Source organism: Anomaloglossus baeobatrachus, chromosome 3, assembly GCF_048569485.1.
Source record: "Anomaloglossus baeobatrachus isolate aAnoBae1 chromosome 3, aAnoBae1.hap1, whole genome shotgun sequence".
Lineage (NCBI taxonomy): Eukaryota > Metazoa > Chordata > Amphibia > Anura > Aromobatidae > Anomaloglossus > Anomaloglossus baeobatrachus.
This window is the reverse complement of record NC_134355.1, coordinates 425,132,487-425,147,052: the sequence shown is the minus strand read 5'-3', so window position 1 is coordinate 425,147,052 and position 14,566 is coordinate 425,132,487. Positions and strand designations below refer to the sequence as shown.

At 48.5% G+C, this 14,566-nt stretch overlaps 1 protein-coding gene across 1 annotated transcript in view; it reads right to left on the bottom strand.

Moving 5' to 3' along the window:
* Nucleotides 1–3,854: 3,854 nt before the first annotated feature.
* The window catches only part of LOC142295372 (mitochondrial ubiquitin ligase activator of nfkb 1-A-like), a 61,699-nt gene continuing 50,987 nt past the window's right edge, over nt 3,855–14,566 (bottom strand). The window contains exon 4 of the mRNA XM_075338475.1: nt 3,855–6,474. Coding sequence (XP_075194590.1) covers nt 5,772–6,474 — 703 coding nt within the window. The 3' untranslated portion in view covers nt 3,855–5,771. The remainder of the gene's footprint in view (nt 6,475–14,566) is intronic.

Here is a 14,566-nt window from a genome sequence, read left to right as displayed (position 1 = left end):
GTGACGGGATGCCATTAGGTCCACGTCCGGAGTGCCCCATTTGCGGCAGATCAACTGAAATACTGCCGGGTGCAGGGACCACTCGCCACCGTCCACGCTTTGACGGCTGAGATAATCTGCCTCCCAGTTGTCCACGCCTGGGATGTGGACTGCGGATATGGTGGACCTGGAGTCTTTCGCCCATTGAAGAATGCGTTGTACCTCCATCATTGCCAGGCGGCTGCGTGTCCCGCCTTGATGATTGATGTAGGCAACCGCTGTCGCGTTGTCTGACTGTAACAGCCTCCATGGACGCCACCATTTGACCCAGCACCTGCATCAGACGCCTGAGGGTAGAACGGCGGGGTCTCAGGAGAGAGCGCACCGCCAACTGGAGTGACAGCTGTTTGTTTAAGGGCAACTTCACAAGTGCCGGCAAAGTCTTGAACTGCATCCCTATGTACGTGAGACTCTGGGTCGGAGTCAGAGTGGATTTGGGAAGATTGACAAGCCACCCGAATTGGGCTAGAGTGGCGAGAGTGAGCGAGACACTCCGCTGACAGTCTGCGCTGGATAGAGCCTTGACTAGAAGGTCATCCAGGTAAGGGAGCACTGCCAACCCCTGGAGGTGCAGAACTGCAATCACTGCTGCCATGACCTTGGTGAATACCCGAGGGGCCGTGGCTAACCCGAAAGGGAGAGCCACGAATTGGAAATGATCTTCTCCTATTGCAAAACGTAGCCAACGCTGGTGTGAAACTGCAATTGGCACATGTAGATATGCATCTCTGATGTCGATGGACGCCAGGAAATCCCCTTGGGTCATTGAGGCAATGACTGATCGCAGAGACTCCATGCGAAAGTGCCGCACCCGAACATGCTTGTTGAGAAGCTTGAGATCCAGGATGGGCCGGAAGGTACCGTCCTTTTTGGGAACTAGGAAGAGGTTTGAGTAAAAGCCTCTGAACCGTTCCCGGGCGGGAACTGGTACAATTACTCCGTTGGCCTGCAAGGCTGCCACGGCCTGTGAGAAGGCGGCGGCCTTGGAGCAGGGGGGAGTTGAGAGAAAAAATCTGTTTGGCGGGCTGGAAGAAAATTCGATCCTGTAGCCGTGAGAGATGATATCTCTCACCCACTGATCGGAGACTTGTTGAAACCAAGCGTCGCCAAAGTGGGAGAGCCTGCCACCGACTAAGGACGTTGCTGGAGCGGGCAGAGAGTCACGAGGAGGCTGCCTTAGTGGCAGAACCTCCTGCGGTCTTCTGTGGACGCGCTTTTGGGCGCCAGTTGGATTTCTGGTCCTTAGCTGAGTTAGCGGACGAGGCGGAGGGCTTAGAGGACGACCAGTTGGAGGAACGAAAGGAACGAAACCTCGACTGAGTCCTACCCTGGGCAGGTTTCCTGGTCTTTGTTTGTGGCATGGAAGTACTCTTCCCGCTAGTAGCTTCTTTAATAATTTCATCCAGCTGTTCACCGAACAGCCGGGACCCAGCAAAAGGGAGCCCAGCAAGGTACTTCTTAGAAGCATCTGCCTTCCACTCTCGAAGCCACAAGATCCTGCGGATAACGAGGGAATTAGCTGAAGCCACCGCAGTGCGGTGAGAAGCCTCTAGCATTGCAGACATGGCATAAGATGAAAAAGCTGAAGCTTGAGACGTTAAGGCAACCATCTCGGGCATAGATTCCCTGGTGAGGGAATGCATCTCCTCTAGAGAAGCAGAGATGGCTTTAAGAGCCCACACTGCTGCAAAAGTTGGGGAAAACGCGGCCCCCGCCGCATCATACACGGATTTGGCCAGAAGGTCAATCTGACGGTCAGTGGAATCCTTAAGGGAAGTGCCATCAGCCACCGACACAACGGTCCGGGCTGAGAGCCTAGACACCGGAGGGTCTACCTTTGGGGAGTGAGCCCACTCCTTGACCACCTCAGGTGGAAAGGGAAAACGGTCATCAGAACCACGCTTTGGGAAGAGTTTGTCAGGACAGGCCCTGGGTTTGGTCACAGCGGTCTGAAAACTGGAGTGGTTAAAGAACATACTCTTCACTCTCTTAGGCGAGGTAAACTGGTGCTTTTCTGCCAGAGAGGGTTGCTCCTCTGATACTGGCGGATTGAGATCCAGTACAGAATTAATGGAAGCAATCAAGTCACTAAGATCTGAGTCACCCTCGGAAAGATCAATGGGGCACATGGAGTTAGCCTCCGAGCCCCCTGTAAAGGCATCCTCCTCATATTGCGAGTCAGCTCTTGAATCAGAGCCGCGGGATGAGGAGGGAGAGGAAACCCTGCGGCTCCTCTTAGGAGGACGGGGTCTGTGCCCTGATGATGAATCCTCTGTGAGCTCCGGTGGACGGAGGTCAGATGATAGGGATCCTAAAAGGACCCTTAGCAAGAGTATTAGAGGCACCCTGTGAAGGGGGCTGATGCATATTCATCAAAGTCCTGGACAGAAGTCCCATGGACTCAGCAAAAGACTGGGAGATAGACCTAGAGAAGGACTCTACCCAGGCCGGGGGTTCAGCCACAGGTGCAGAAGCAGCCTGAGAGACCACTGGGGGTGAGGCTCCAGGCTGTGGCACCTCCAAGTTAGAGCAGACATCACAATGTGGATAGGTGCTCGGTTCAGGCAGCAGGAGCTTACATGCAGCGCATACAGTATAAAGCTTTGGAGCCTTGCTCCTCGTGTGAGACATGCTGCTGGAGTGGGGACAGCTTCTAAAAAGAGAATGAACCCCAGGGAGTATATACAGAGGTCCACAACCAGAGACCGGCTGTGGCTTACCAGACCGCTGGAAGCGGTGTTGTGTGCCCTCCAGATCCCGAACCCCGGACCTCCAATGCACAGCACCTCAGCAGGGATGCAGAGTGCAGGATGGCCCAGCGCAGAGTGAACCCTGTCCAAGAAAATGGCCGCCGGAGCGAAGAGAGGGGGCGAGACGGGGGCGTCCCTGTAGGAAAGCGGGATCTGGAGGGCCATAGAGACCTGCAGGGGAGGAGTCACGCACAAGCAGTGGGGAGTGTCCCTCCCCTGTGCAGGACGGCCGCCGAGAGGAGCCGTGCCTGTCCCTCTGCATGAGTGACATGCGAGGGAATGGCCGCCGGTAACAGAAACTAGGCCTCCGGCGAAGCCGGGGCCTAAATTTGAGCAGCGAGGCCGACGCGCAGGCACCATCGGCGCGGTTCTCGGGCGAAAGCCAGAGAACCCGCCGGAAAAGCCAAAATAAATACAGCAAACACACTCTCCCCATACAATAAAGGACAGGGACCCCCAACATATGAACGTCTCAGGTACTTAGCTGCTGAGATGCAGGGCCAGGTCCCTGGGGATGAGTGCTCTGGTCCAGCAGAGTCCTAAAGGGCTGTGGATGGAGACCGGTTTCCAGCCAGGCATGGAGACCGCGCTGGCTGCCACTTCAAGCCAGAGCCCAGGAAGGATGGTGAAGGAGCACGGCATGTAAGGCTCCAGCCTTGGAAATCAACCTTACAACACCACCGACACAGTGGGGTGAGAAGGGACATGCCGGGAGTCCAGACGTGGACCCGCACTTCTTCAATCTCTTTCCAAAAAGCAAAAAAAATCATATGAGAATGCATGTGTGGATGTATGCCTCCTGAACACACAGCGATAAACTGGCTGGGACTGGCTCACCAGGGGGTGTATAAGCTCAGAGGGAGGAGCTACACTTTTAGGTGTAGTACTTTGTGTGTCCTCCGGAGGCAGAAGCTAAACACCCAAGGTCTGGGTCTCCCAAAGGAACGATAAAGAAAATACAGTTTTATGTTTTAGTACTTTTATAAAATAAATACTGTTTGAAGAAAAAAAATCCTCAACTTTTTAGAACAGTAATAAGTTTAAGAAATATCTTTTCGTGTGACAGGCTGTAGTTTTCATTGGTTCCATATTGGGGTAATTATGACTTATTACACTTTTTGGCAGCTGAAATGAACAACAAAAAGTAGTCTTTTTACTTTTAAACAACACTCAATATAATTAACATGCTATTTTCTTCAAGTTGACAATTCTAAATTTAATTTTATATTTTGAGACAAAAAAAACCAAAAAAAAACAAAAACCAACAAGCTTAAAATTAAAACCTGTATTGAAAGATCCATAATTTTTTTTATCCTTCCGTAAAAACAGTTGTGCGACATCTTATTTTTTGCAGAATAAGCTGAACGTTTGATACATTCTAGACTGGGCAAACATCCACTTCTTTCAAGAGCTATAACTAGTTTGTCAATTTTGCCGTATGAGGGCTTGTTCTTTGCAGGACAAGATGTATTTTTTAGTTATAGTCCATTTTGCAATTTAATGTATTGCAAATGGGGAAAAAAAATTCCAAGTGAAACAAAATTTGAGAAAAAAAAAGTCCATTACATTTTCTTTATAGAGTTCATTATGCGATAAAAATAAACCTTGAAATAATGATTCTCCAGTTATGCACAAACTCATGCATTTTTTTTTTTTTTCAAGTGGTGAAAAATAAAATTTGGAAATGCGTAAAAAAAAAAAATAGATTTTTTATGGTTCTCTATTTCTCAGGGGCTACAGAAACATTAAACTATATTGCTAGTGTGAACTGAAACCTTTAAACCAAACTAATTTGTGTACATTGGAGCATATTTATCAACACCAATTTTTCCACAATGCAAACTTAGGACTAGAAATTCTTAATATCTGGCAAATATTTCATAGTGGTTTGTGATTCTTGATAAAGCTGTCTAATTGTAATACTGTCTAATCTAATATATCACCTATCAGTTGGCCTACTTTGTGCTAGAAATGTGCGCAACAATTTTCTGGTGCATATTTTATACTTTTATAAAAACCGTTCCCTTCAACATTTCCAAAAAATGCAATCCTACTGAATATTCAAATCAAAAGGTTCAGGTAGAAGCATTTTATCATATTAAGGCCTTGGTTCTACGGGTATGTGCGCACGTTGCGTTCTGCCTTGACAAATATTCTGCAGCGTTTCGTCACTGCATGCGCGTTTCAAAACGCTGCGTTTTCCATGCATTTTGAATGCAGAATGGATGCGTTCTGGTGCTTGCTCTCTCTCCCACAGACAGAGGGAAAAGCATCCAAAACGCACAAAAGTGACATGTTTCTTTTTAGAACGCATCGATTGTCAAAAATTTGGCATCCAAAACGCAACGTGAACATGGAATTTGTATGTCATAGACTTTGCTAGGGATGCACAATGCATGCGTTTACGCTGCAGTTTAAAATTCTGCATAAAAGCATGAAAAAACACAACGTGCGCACACAGCCTACTTGTGATCATGATTGACGAACGCAATCCGAAAAAATATCAAATTGCACTCACACCAGTGTTAGTCAGTCAGGCAGTGTCCATCTGCTATTTTTTTTTTTCTCATACCATATCGGCACGAAAAAAGAATCACAGCATGCTGCATTTGGCAGTGAGTCTTGGCTCACATGCACCCATACAAGTTTGTGTGTGCATCCGAGTGCAGTACGATGTAAAGTGAAACAGGCTGAGGAGAAGAGGAAATTAATCTGTCTCCTCTGCAGCTGTGATCCGATCGAAAGATCAGATCACAGTCACATGACACTCAGTTGATACTTGCAGTAGACCCTGAGCCGATGATCATTAGCACATTGCATCCAATGCTCTTGCGTCGGAAGTGATGCGCAAATGGAGCCGAGGCCTTATAATGATCTGCTCTAGTCATCATTTCTCAAGACCTGGGTAACTTTGTAGCCTCTTTTTCAGAAAGAATTCATCTCACCTTCTCAAAATCTGCAGTGGATTCGCCATGTTTCATTCTAGTACAGAGGTACAACCCTTTGTATAGGAGATCTACAGATGGGGCACAGCTGATTTGGCAGAGCCTGGTAACACAAAAAACAGCAGCACACATGTCCACAAGTCAGAAATACACAATCCCGTAATCTTGAAATGCAGATTACACACAGTCTTTCAGGTGATGTCTCATCTTCAGGTAAGTGAGAGTCCATTTGCCCTTCATCAAAACATTCCAGCTTTTTGGTTCTCTCTTTATGTCTTTGATAGGCCCGATATAATGCAATGCAGAGGACAAGGACCCCCAGAGCTCCGCACAGCAAGGACCCTTCTTTCCAAAGAGATGCTATAGATTCTTGTTCATGTAATATATCCTCATATCCCCCAAGGGATAAGAAATATTCACATCCTTTTTCTGGAGGTTGTAAAACAATTACTCCTTCTTTACTTAATACCAGTTTTCCTAGTCCAGTTAGTACTGCTCCCACTGGAAGGATCTCCTCCGTTTCTAATAAGCCAGTTGGCTTTTCTCCACTCAGGTAGTGTCCCAGCAGCTCGCCAAGGCTCAGGGAAGCAGAGTGAAACCGTTCATAAACCGTTTCCAAAGTCAGACCAGATGCTTTCAATGGATCACATACAAGTACAGAGCCGTCAACGTCCTCCAGAGGATGCAAATGGAAGGGGACTGACCTCACAGTCGTGAAAAGTACTCGTACGTACTCACTCCTGGGGAAACATGACAATACTCGTATTAAATATAAATCATATTTAATATACAGAGTTCTTAAAAAAAAAAAAATATGACTTTAGGACGGTTACATTTCTACCACACGAAGAAATTTCTCTTTTGGCTGGATATAATATTTGACAGAGCAAAGGAAGTTTGAGAAAATCACTCTGCCCCAATGCCCAATTCCCTTCTTATTCTCTGGAGGTTTATCCTAGTCATCGAATGATCCAAGCCACCATCCGCATCAATCTTCACATGCTACATAACTTTATTAGTTATTGTACAAACAGATGTAAATGATTACTTGAATATCTCTGCATCAAGGCTGAAGTGCCAGAAAATGAAATACAGGGTGAGTATAAAAGATTCATCGGGTTTTGAATTCATCTTACTGCAAACAAAGTTCACCAGTTCGTAATAATAATCAACAGGCCACAGCTCAGAGTTTGTAACTAGCTTGTCCAGATCCAATGTGCATAGCCACTCTATAGTCTTTTCGGCTTTGTGGGAAGGATAAAATTTTGATACCAAGAACTCACATCCAAACACTTACAGTGGTGTACCTCTGAGTTTCTGTTGAGCAAATGTATACAAAGTCTCATCAGGGCATGTTAACTTAAAAGGAGTTGTCCACTACTAGGACAACCCCTTCTTAATCAATATGTTTGTCCCACTAAAATTATGCTTGTGCTCACCACTTCTGCCATTCCAGCGGTATCGGCACTCGCTCTCCCAGGTATCATGTGATATGGTTATGTCACATGATGCCTGCGCCCAATCAGCACTGACTTCAGTCACCCTGCCTTCGGGAGAATTGAACATCAAAAAGAAGTCAGAGCTGCAGCTGCCTTTTATTGATGTTTGATGAGGGCAAACATGCTGATTGAGAAGGGGTTGTCGAAGTAGTGGATAACTCCTTTAAAAGAAAGCCAATCATCTCTTTAAAACATAAAATACATTCAAAACCATGTAAATACATTTATAGCCAGTGTGAAAGTGCACCTACAGGTTGCACTTATCCCAACACGTGTTCCAGATTAATTCTTTGTATATACGGGGACGTGGCTCCCTCTTTTTGGGCTATACATTTAGTCCATATAGCGTTCCATGTGCAGGTGTTAAACAGTCAGGCCTGGGTCCTGCTCTGTCCCTGTCTATTTTGAGGTCTGGTTAAAGTCCATCCTGATTGGGTACACCTTGTCACAATAAATGCCTTTTCCCCTTTTTTAATTAAAGTGGTGTTGGCTCCATGTCCTGTGTTGTTTAGGGGCTATTTCTATTTACTTAATTGCTTGCTGCAGGGTATTTGCGCATTGTATTTACTCTAGGTTATGTTTATTAATGGCCACAGCATGAATGAGCACCTACACATTGAACACATGTTGGTATAAATGCAAACTAATTTCTTTGGCTTTACTTTTATAGTTTAATCTTTTTAGGGTAGAAAGTAAAAATACAAGTCCATCAGGTTCAACCTATAAGGTAACATTGATCCAGGGGAAGGAAAAAGCTTGAGGAAGAAACTAAATCGTATCATATTAAGACATGTGCACATAATTATATGCAGCAGAAAATTCTTCCCCTTTCTGCATCTTTTGGCAGGTAAAATGCTGTGCAAAATAGGTGCGTTTCTGACAAGTTTTTGGTGGAGATTTTCTCCCACTCGTTAGTATTGTGTGAAATCTAGCAAAAACGGTGAAAGACCTGACATTCTGTAGATTTAAATCGGCAAGTCAAGAACAAGGAACATATGCATAAAACTTCAGAAATCTCAGTCACTTTGCTGGGACTAGGAAATCATTCAGGTATTGTGACAAATCTGAACAGAAAAGAAACGTGACAAAACTGCAACATGTGCACAGGCCCATAGTGGGAAAAATTTCTTTCTGACTTGATATATGGCAATCAGGAGTGTTCCATTGATAAATTTCCAACTCCCAAAATTTAGTACCCACTAGTTATTGAGAGGATCATCAACCAAATCAGGTAAAATGAGAACAATCAATTGTTTTAGCTGACCAGTCTCAGTCATCATCTGGAGGGGAGAGAAAAAATAAAAAAAAAAAAAACAAAAAAAAAACGGCCAAATTACGGTAGATCTCTTATTTTACTTGCCCCTGAAAAATCATTTATCCATGAACTTACCTTACATTCATTCATAGCCTATTCTCATTGACTGTATAGCCAGATTGAGTTACTGTATAGGCCAAGATGGCCTAAAATGTGTATAATAATTTATTCATTTAAAATAGCGCTATTAATTCCATAGCACTTTACATACGAGGGGCGATCCAAAAGTAATGATAAATCGGTTATTTCTATTGCACACAGAAATTAAAATAAAATGTTTTCTCTCTTAGGTACCCACTAGTCCAGGAAAAAAAAAAAATCACTTAAATGCCACGATTCCCGGGAGCTACATTCATTTGAATATGAACTGCCGAGGAGTGAACATCAAAATATAAAAAAACGAGCTCAGAGCTGTCATCAAATACCTCTGCTTGAAAAAGAAGGGAATTTTGTTACTTACCGTAAATTCCTTTTCTTCTAGCTCTTATTGGGAGACCCAGACGATTGGGGTATAGCTACTGCCTCCGGAGGCCACACAAAGCACTACACCAAAAAGTGCAAGGCCCCTCCCCTTCTGGCTATACCCCCCCGTGGTATCACGGGTTCTCCAGTTTTAGTGCCAAAGCAAGAAGGAGGAAAGCCAATAACTGGTTTAAACAAATTAACTCCGAGTAACATCGGAGAACTGAAAAACCGTTCAACATGAACAACATGTGTACCCGCAAACCACAAAAAAATCCCGAAGGACAACAGGGCGGGTGCTGGGTCTCCCAATAAGAGCTAGAAGAAAAGGAATTTACGGTAAGTAACAAAATTCCCTTCTTCTTCAGCGCTCTATTGGGAGACCCAGACGATTGGGACGTCCAAAAGCTGTCCCTGGGTGGGTAAAGAAATACCTCATGTTAGAGCTGCAAAACAGCCCTCCCCTACGGGGGTGTCACTGCCGCCTGCAGGACTCTTCTACCTAAGCTGGCATCCGCCGAAGCATAGGTATGCACCTGATAATGCTTGGTGAAAGTGTGCAGACTCGACCAGGTAGCTGCCTGGCACACTTGTTGAGCCGAAGCCTGGTGTCGTAATGCCCAGGACGCACCCACGGCTCTGGTTGAGTGGGCTTTTAGCCCTGAAGGAACCGGAAGCCCCGCAGAACGGTAGGCCTCTAGAATTGGTTCTTTGATCCATCGAGCCAGGGTGGCTTTAGAAGCCTGCAACCCCTTGCGCGGACCAGCGACAAGGACAAAAAGTGCATCGGAACGGCGCATGGGCGCCGTGCGGGAAATGTAGATTCTGAGTGCTCTCACCAGATCCAGCAAACGTAAGTCCTTTTCATACCGGTGAACCGGATGAGGACAAAAGGAAGGCAAGGATATATCCTGATTAAGATGAAACGAGGAGACGACCTTAGGGAGAAACTCCGGAATGGGGCGCAGCACTACCTTGTCCTGGTGGAACACCAGGAAGGGAGCCTTGGATGACAGAGCTGCCAGCTCCGACACTCGCCGAAGCGATGTGATCGCAACAAGAAACGCCACTTTCTGTGACAGGCGAGAAAAGGAAACTTCCTTCAGAGGCTCGAAAGGCGGCTTCTGGAGAGCAACTAGTACCCTGTTCAGATCCCATGGATCTAACGGCCGCCTGTACGGGGGCACAATATGACAGACCCCCTGCAGGAACGTGCGCACCTTAGGAAGACGTGCTAGACGCTTCTGAAAAAACACGGATATTGCCGATACTTGCCCTTTAAGGGAGCTGAGCGACAAGCCCTTTTCTAACCCCGATTGCAGGAAAGAAAGAAAAGTGGGCAATGCAAATGGCCAGGGAGACACTCCCTGAGCGGAACACCAGGATAAGAAAATCTTCCACGTTCTGTGGTAGATCTTAGCAGAAGTCGACTTTCTAGCCTGTCTCATTGTGGCTACAACTCCTTGGGATAATCCTGCAGACGCTAGGATCCAGGACTCAATGGCCACACAGTCAGGTTCAGGGCCGCAGAATTCTGATGGAAAAACGGCCCTTGGGACAGTAAGTCTGGTCTGTCTGGAAGTGACCACGGTCGGCCGACCGTGAGATGCCACAGATCCGGATACCACGATCTCCTCGGCCAGTCTGGGGCGACGAGTATGACGCGGCTGCAATCGGATCTGATCTTGCGTAAGACTCTGGGCAAGAGTGCCAGAGGCGGGAATACGTATGGGAGCCGGAACTGCGACCAATCTTGTACTAAGGCGTCTGCCGCCAGAGCTCTTTGATCGCGCGACCTCGCCATAAATGCCGGGACCTTGTTGTTGTGCCGGGACGCCATTAGGTCGACGTCCGGCACTCCCCAGCGGCGACAGATTTCCTGAAACGCGTCCGGGTGAAGGGACCATTCCCCTGCGTCCATGCCCTGGCGACTGAGGAAGTCTGCTTCCCAGTTTTCGACGCCTGGGATGTGAACCGCGGATATGGTAGATGCTGTGTCTTCCACCCACATTAGAATGCGCCGGACTTCTTGGAAGGCTTGCCGACTGCGCGTCCCTCCTTGGTGGTTGATGTATGCCACCGCTGTGGAGTTGTCCGACTGGATTCGGATCTGCTTTCCTTCCAGCCACTGTTGGAAGGCTAGTAGGGCAAGATACACTGCCCTGATTTCCAGAACATTGATCTGAAGGGTGGACTCCTGCGGAGTCCACGTTCCCTGAGTCCTGTGGTGGAGAAAAACTGCTCCCCACCCTGACAGACTCGCATCTGTCGTGACCACTGCCCAGGATGGGGGCAGGAAGGATCTTCCCTGAGACAATGAGGTGGGAAGGAGCCACCATTGTAGAGAGTCCTTGGCCGTCTGGGAAAGGGAGACTTTCCTGTCTAGTGACGTTGACTTTCCGTCCCATTGGCGGAGAATGTCCCATTGAAGTGGGCGCAGATGAAACTGCGCAAATGGAACTGCTTCCATGGCTGCCACCATCTTCCCTAGGAAGTGCATGAGGCGCCGCAAGGGGTGCAACTGACCCTGAAGGAGAGATTGCACCCCTGTTTGTAGTGATCGCTGTTTGTTCAGCGGAAGCTTCACTATCGCTGCTAGAGTATGGAACTCCATGCCAAGATACGTGAGTGATTGGGTCGGTGACAGGATCGACTTTGGAAAGTTGATGATCCATCCGAAAGACTGTAGAGTCTCCAGCGTAGCATTCAGGCTGAGTTGGCATGTCTCTTGAGAGGGTGCCTTGACCAGTAGATCGTCTAGGTAAGGGATCACCGAGTGTCCCTGAGAGTGCAAGACTGCTACCACTGCCGCCATGACCTTGGTGAAGACCCGTGGGGCTGTCGCCAGACCGAATGGCAGAGCTACGAACTGAAGATGGTCGTCTCCTATCACAAAACGTAGAAAACGTTGATGTTCTGTAGCAATTGGCACGTGGAGATAAGCATCTTTGATGTCTATTGAGGCAAGGAAGTCTCCTCGAGACATTGAGGCAATGACAGATCGTAGGGTTTCCATCCGGAACCGCCTGGCGTGCACATGTTTGTTGAGCAGTTTTAGGTCCAGAACAGGACGGAATGAGCCGTCCTTTTTTGGAACCACAAAGAGATTGGAGTAAAACCCTCGACCCTGTTCCTGAGGAGGGACAGGGATCACTACTCCTTCCGCTCTTAGGGAGTCCACCGCCTGCCGCAGAGCATCTGCTCGGTCTGGATGTGGGGAGGTTCTGAAGAATCGGGCTGGAGGACGAGAACTGAACTCGATTCTGTACCCGCGAGACAAAATGTCTGTCACCCACCGGTCCTTGACCTGTGACAGCCAAATGTCGCAAAAGCGGGAGAGCCTGCCCCCGACCGGAGATTCGGCGGGAGGGGGCTGGAAGTCATGAGGTAGCCGCTTTGGAAGCGGTTCCTCCATTTGCTTTCTTGGGGCGTGCGTGAGCCCGCCAGGAATCTGAGTTTCTTTGCGTCCTCTGAGACCCTTTGGACGAGGTAAATGGTGTCTTGCCTGAACCTCGAAAGGACTGAAACCTCTGCTGCCACTTTTTCTGCTGAGGTTTGCTTGTTCTGGGCTGGGGTAAAGAAGAGTCTTTACCCTTGGACTGCTTAATGATGTCAGCCAATGGCTCGCCAAACAGTCTATCTCTAGATAAAGGCAAGCTGGTTAAACATTTTTTGGAACCAGCATCTGCCTTCCAGTCCCTTAACCACAAGGCTCTGCGCAAAACTACCGAATTGGCGGACGCCATTGAGGTGCGGCTGGTAGATTCTAGGACCGCATTGATAGCGTAAGACGCAAACGCAGACATCTGCGAGGTAAGGGACGCCACTTGTGGCACTGCTGGATGTATGATAGCATCCACTTTTGCTAAACCAGCTGAAATAGCCTGGAGAGCCCATACGGCTGCGAATGCCGGAGCAAACGACGCGCCGATAGCTTCATAGACAGATTTTAACCAAAGGTCCATCTGTCTGTCATTGGCATCTTTAAGTGAAGCGCCATCCTCCACTGCAACTATGGATCTAGCTGCAAGTTTGGAAATCGGGGGGGTCTACCTTTGGACACTGGGTCCAGCGCTTGACCACATCAGGGGGGAAAGGATAACGTGTATCCCTAGAACGTTTAGAGAAACGTCTTTCTGGGTGAGCGTCGTGTTTCTGGATTGATTCTCTGAAGTCAGAGTGATCCAACAAAGCACTCAATTTACGCTTGGGATAGAGGAAACGAAACTTCTCCTGCTCTGCAGCTGCCTCTTCTGCTGAAGGGGCTGGGGGAGAAATATCTAACAGCCTATTGATGGCTGAGATGAGGTCGTTTACCATGGCGTCCCCATCAGGGGTATCCAGGTTGAGAGGGGTTCCAGGAGTGGATTCCTGATCACTCTCTTCAGACACCTCACAGGGAGACTGATTGCGCTGAGACCCTGAGCAGTGTGATGACGTTGAGGGTCTTTCCCAGCGAGCTCGCTTAGGGTGGCTGGGGCTATCATCTGAGTCATAATCCTCAGCTTGTGAAGCCGGGGACCCCCTTGTAGTCTGGATTGGATCCAGCTGAGGGGGGCCAGAGGACAGAGACCTCGCCGAGTCCAAAGACTGAGCCCCAGACATGGATTGCAAAGTTTCAAGGATTTTTGTCATAGTCACAGACATTCCATCAGCAAAAACTGCAAAGTCTGTCCCTGGCGCCGGGGCAGAACTTACAAGCGTCTCAGCCTGGGTCACTACCTCTCCGGACTCCGGCTGGCGAAGCAGCACCGGATCGGAGCATTGCACACAATGGGGGTCATCGGAGCCTGCTGGTAGAGCAGCCCCACATGCAGCACACGCAGTGTACACAGCCCTAGCCTTGGCAGCCTTGCGTTTTGTGGATGACATGTTGCTGCTTCCTCAGAGCGATCTGGGTATCCAGCCAGGAAGCGACCTCACAGTGCAAGAAATAAATAAATATATATATCTGGTGACACAGTACACCAATACACACTGAGGCACTAGAGGGGCCAGCTGAAATGCCGCTTACCGCCCGCTTAAGAGCGGGTGTGTGGTCGCCAAAAGCCCCCTAGTCCAGGTCTCCCAGAGCCTTGCGTCCTTCCTCCAGCCAGACTGCATGTAATGGCTGCCGGCGTCCTGGGAGAGGAGGGGGGGCGGGCCCTGGGCGTTCCTGGCTAAGAGCGGGAAGCCTGCTTCCCTCTGTGCCTAGTGAGAGGGCTGGAGCATGTAAATCAGGCTCCAGCCCTCGTCGCTGCTGCGAAACAGCGTCTCTCCCCTACCCTGATTGACAGGGTGGGGGCGGGAACGAAGCGGAGCTAGGCCGCAAAAAGCCGGGGACTAAAGTTATAAACGCCGCCGCCGTAAAAGTGCGGTCGGCGTGTCCCCGGCGCACCACAAGTCACAGCAGCGCCGCCCGATCCAGTGGGGGTCGGCGCTGCGTTCCCACAACACAAAGTCCCCCAGTAAACTGTAGGAACACTAACTCCAACGTTACGGTCCCCGGCGCACTACAACACCCAGCCAGCCCGGAGTGTGTCTGTGCCTGCCGGGGACACAGAGTACCTGTATGAT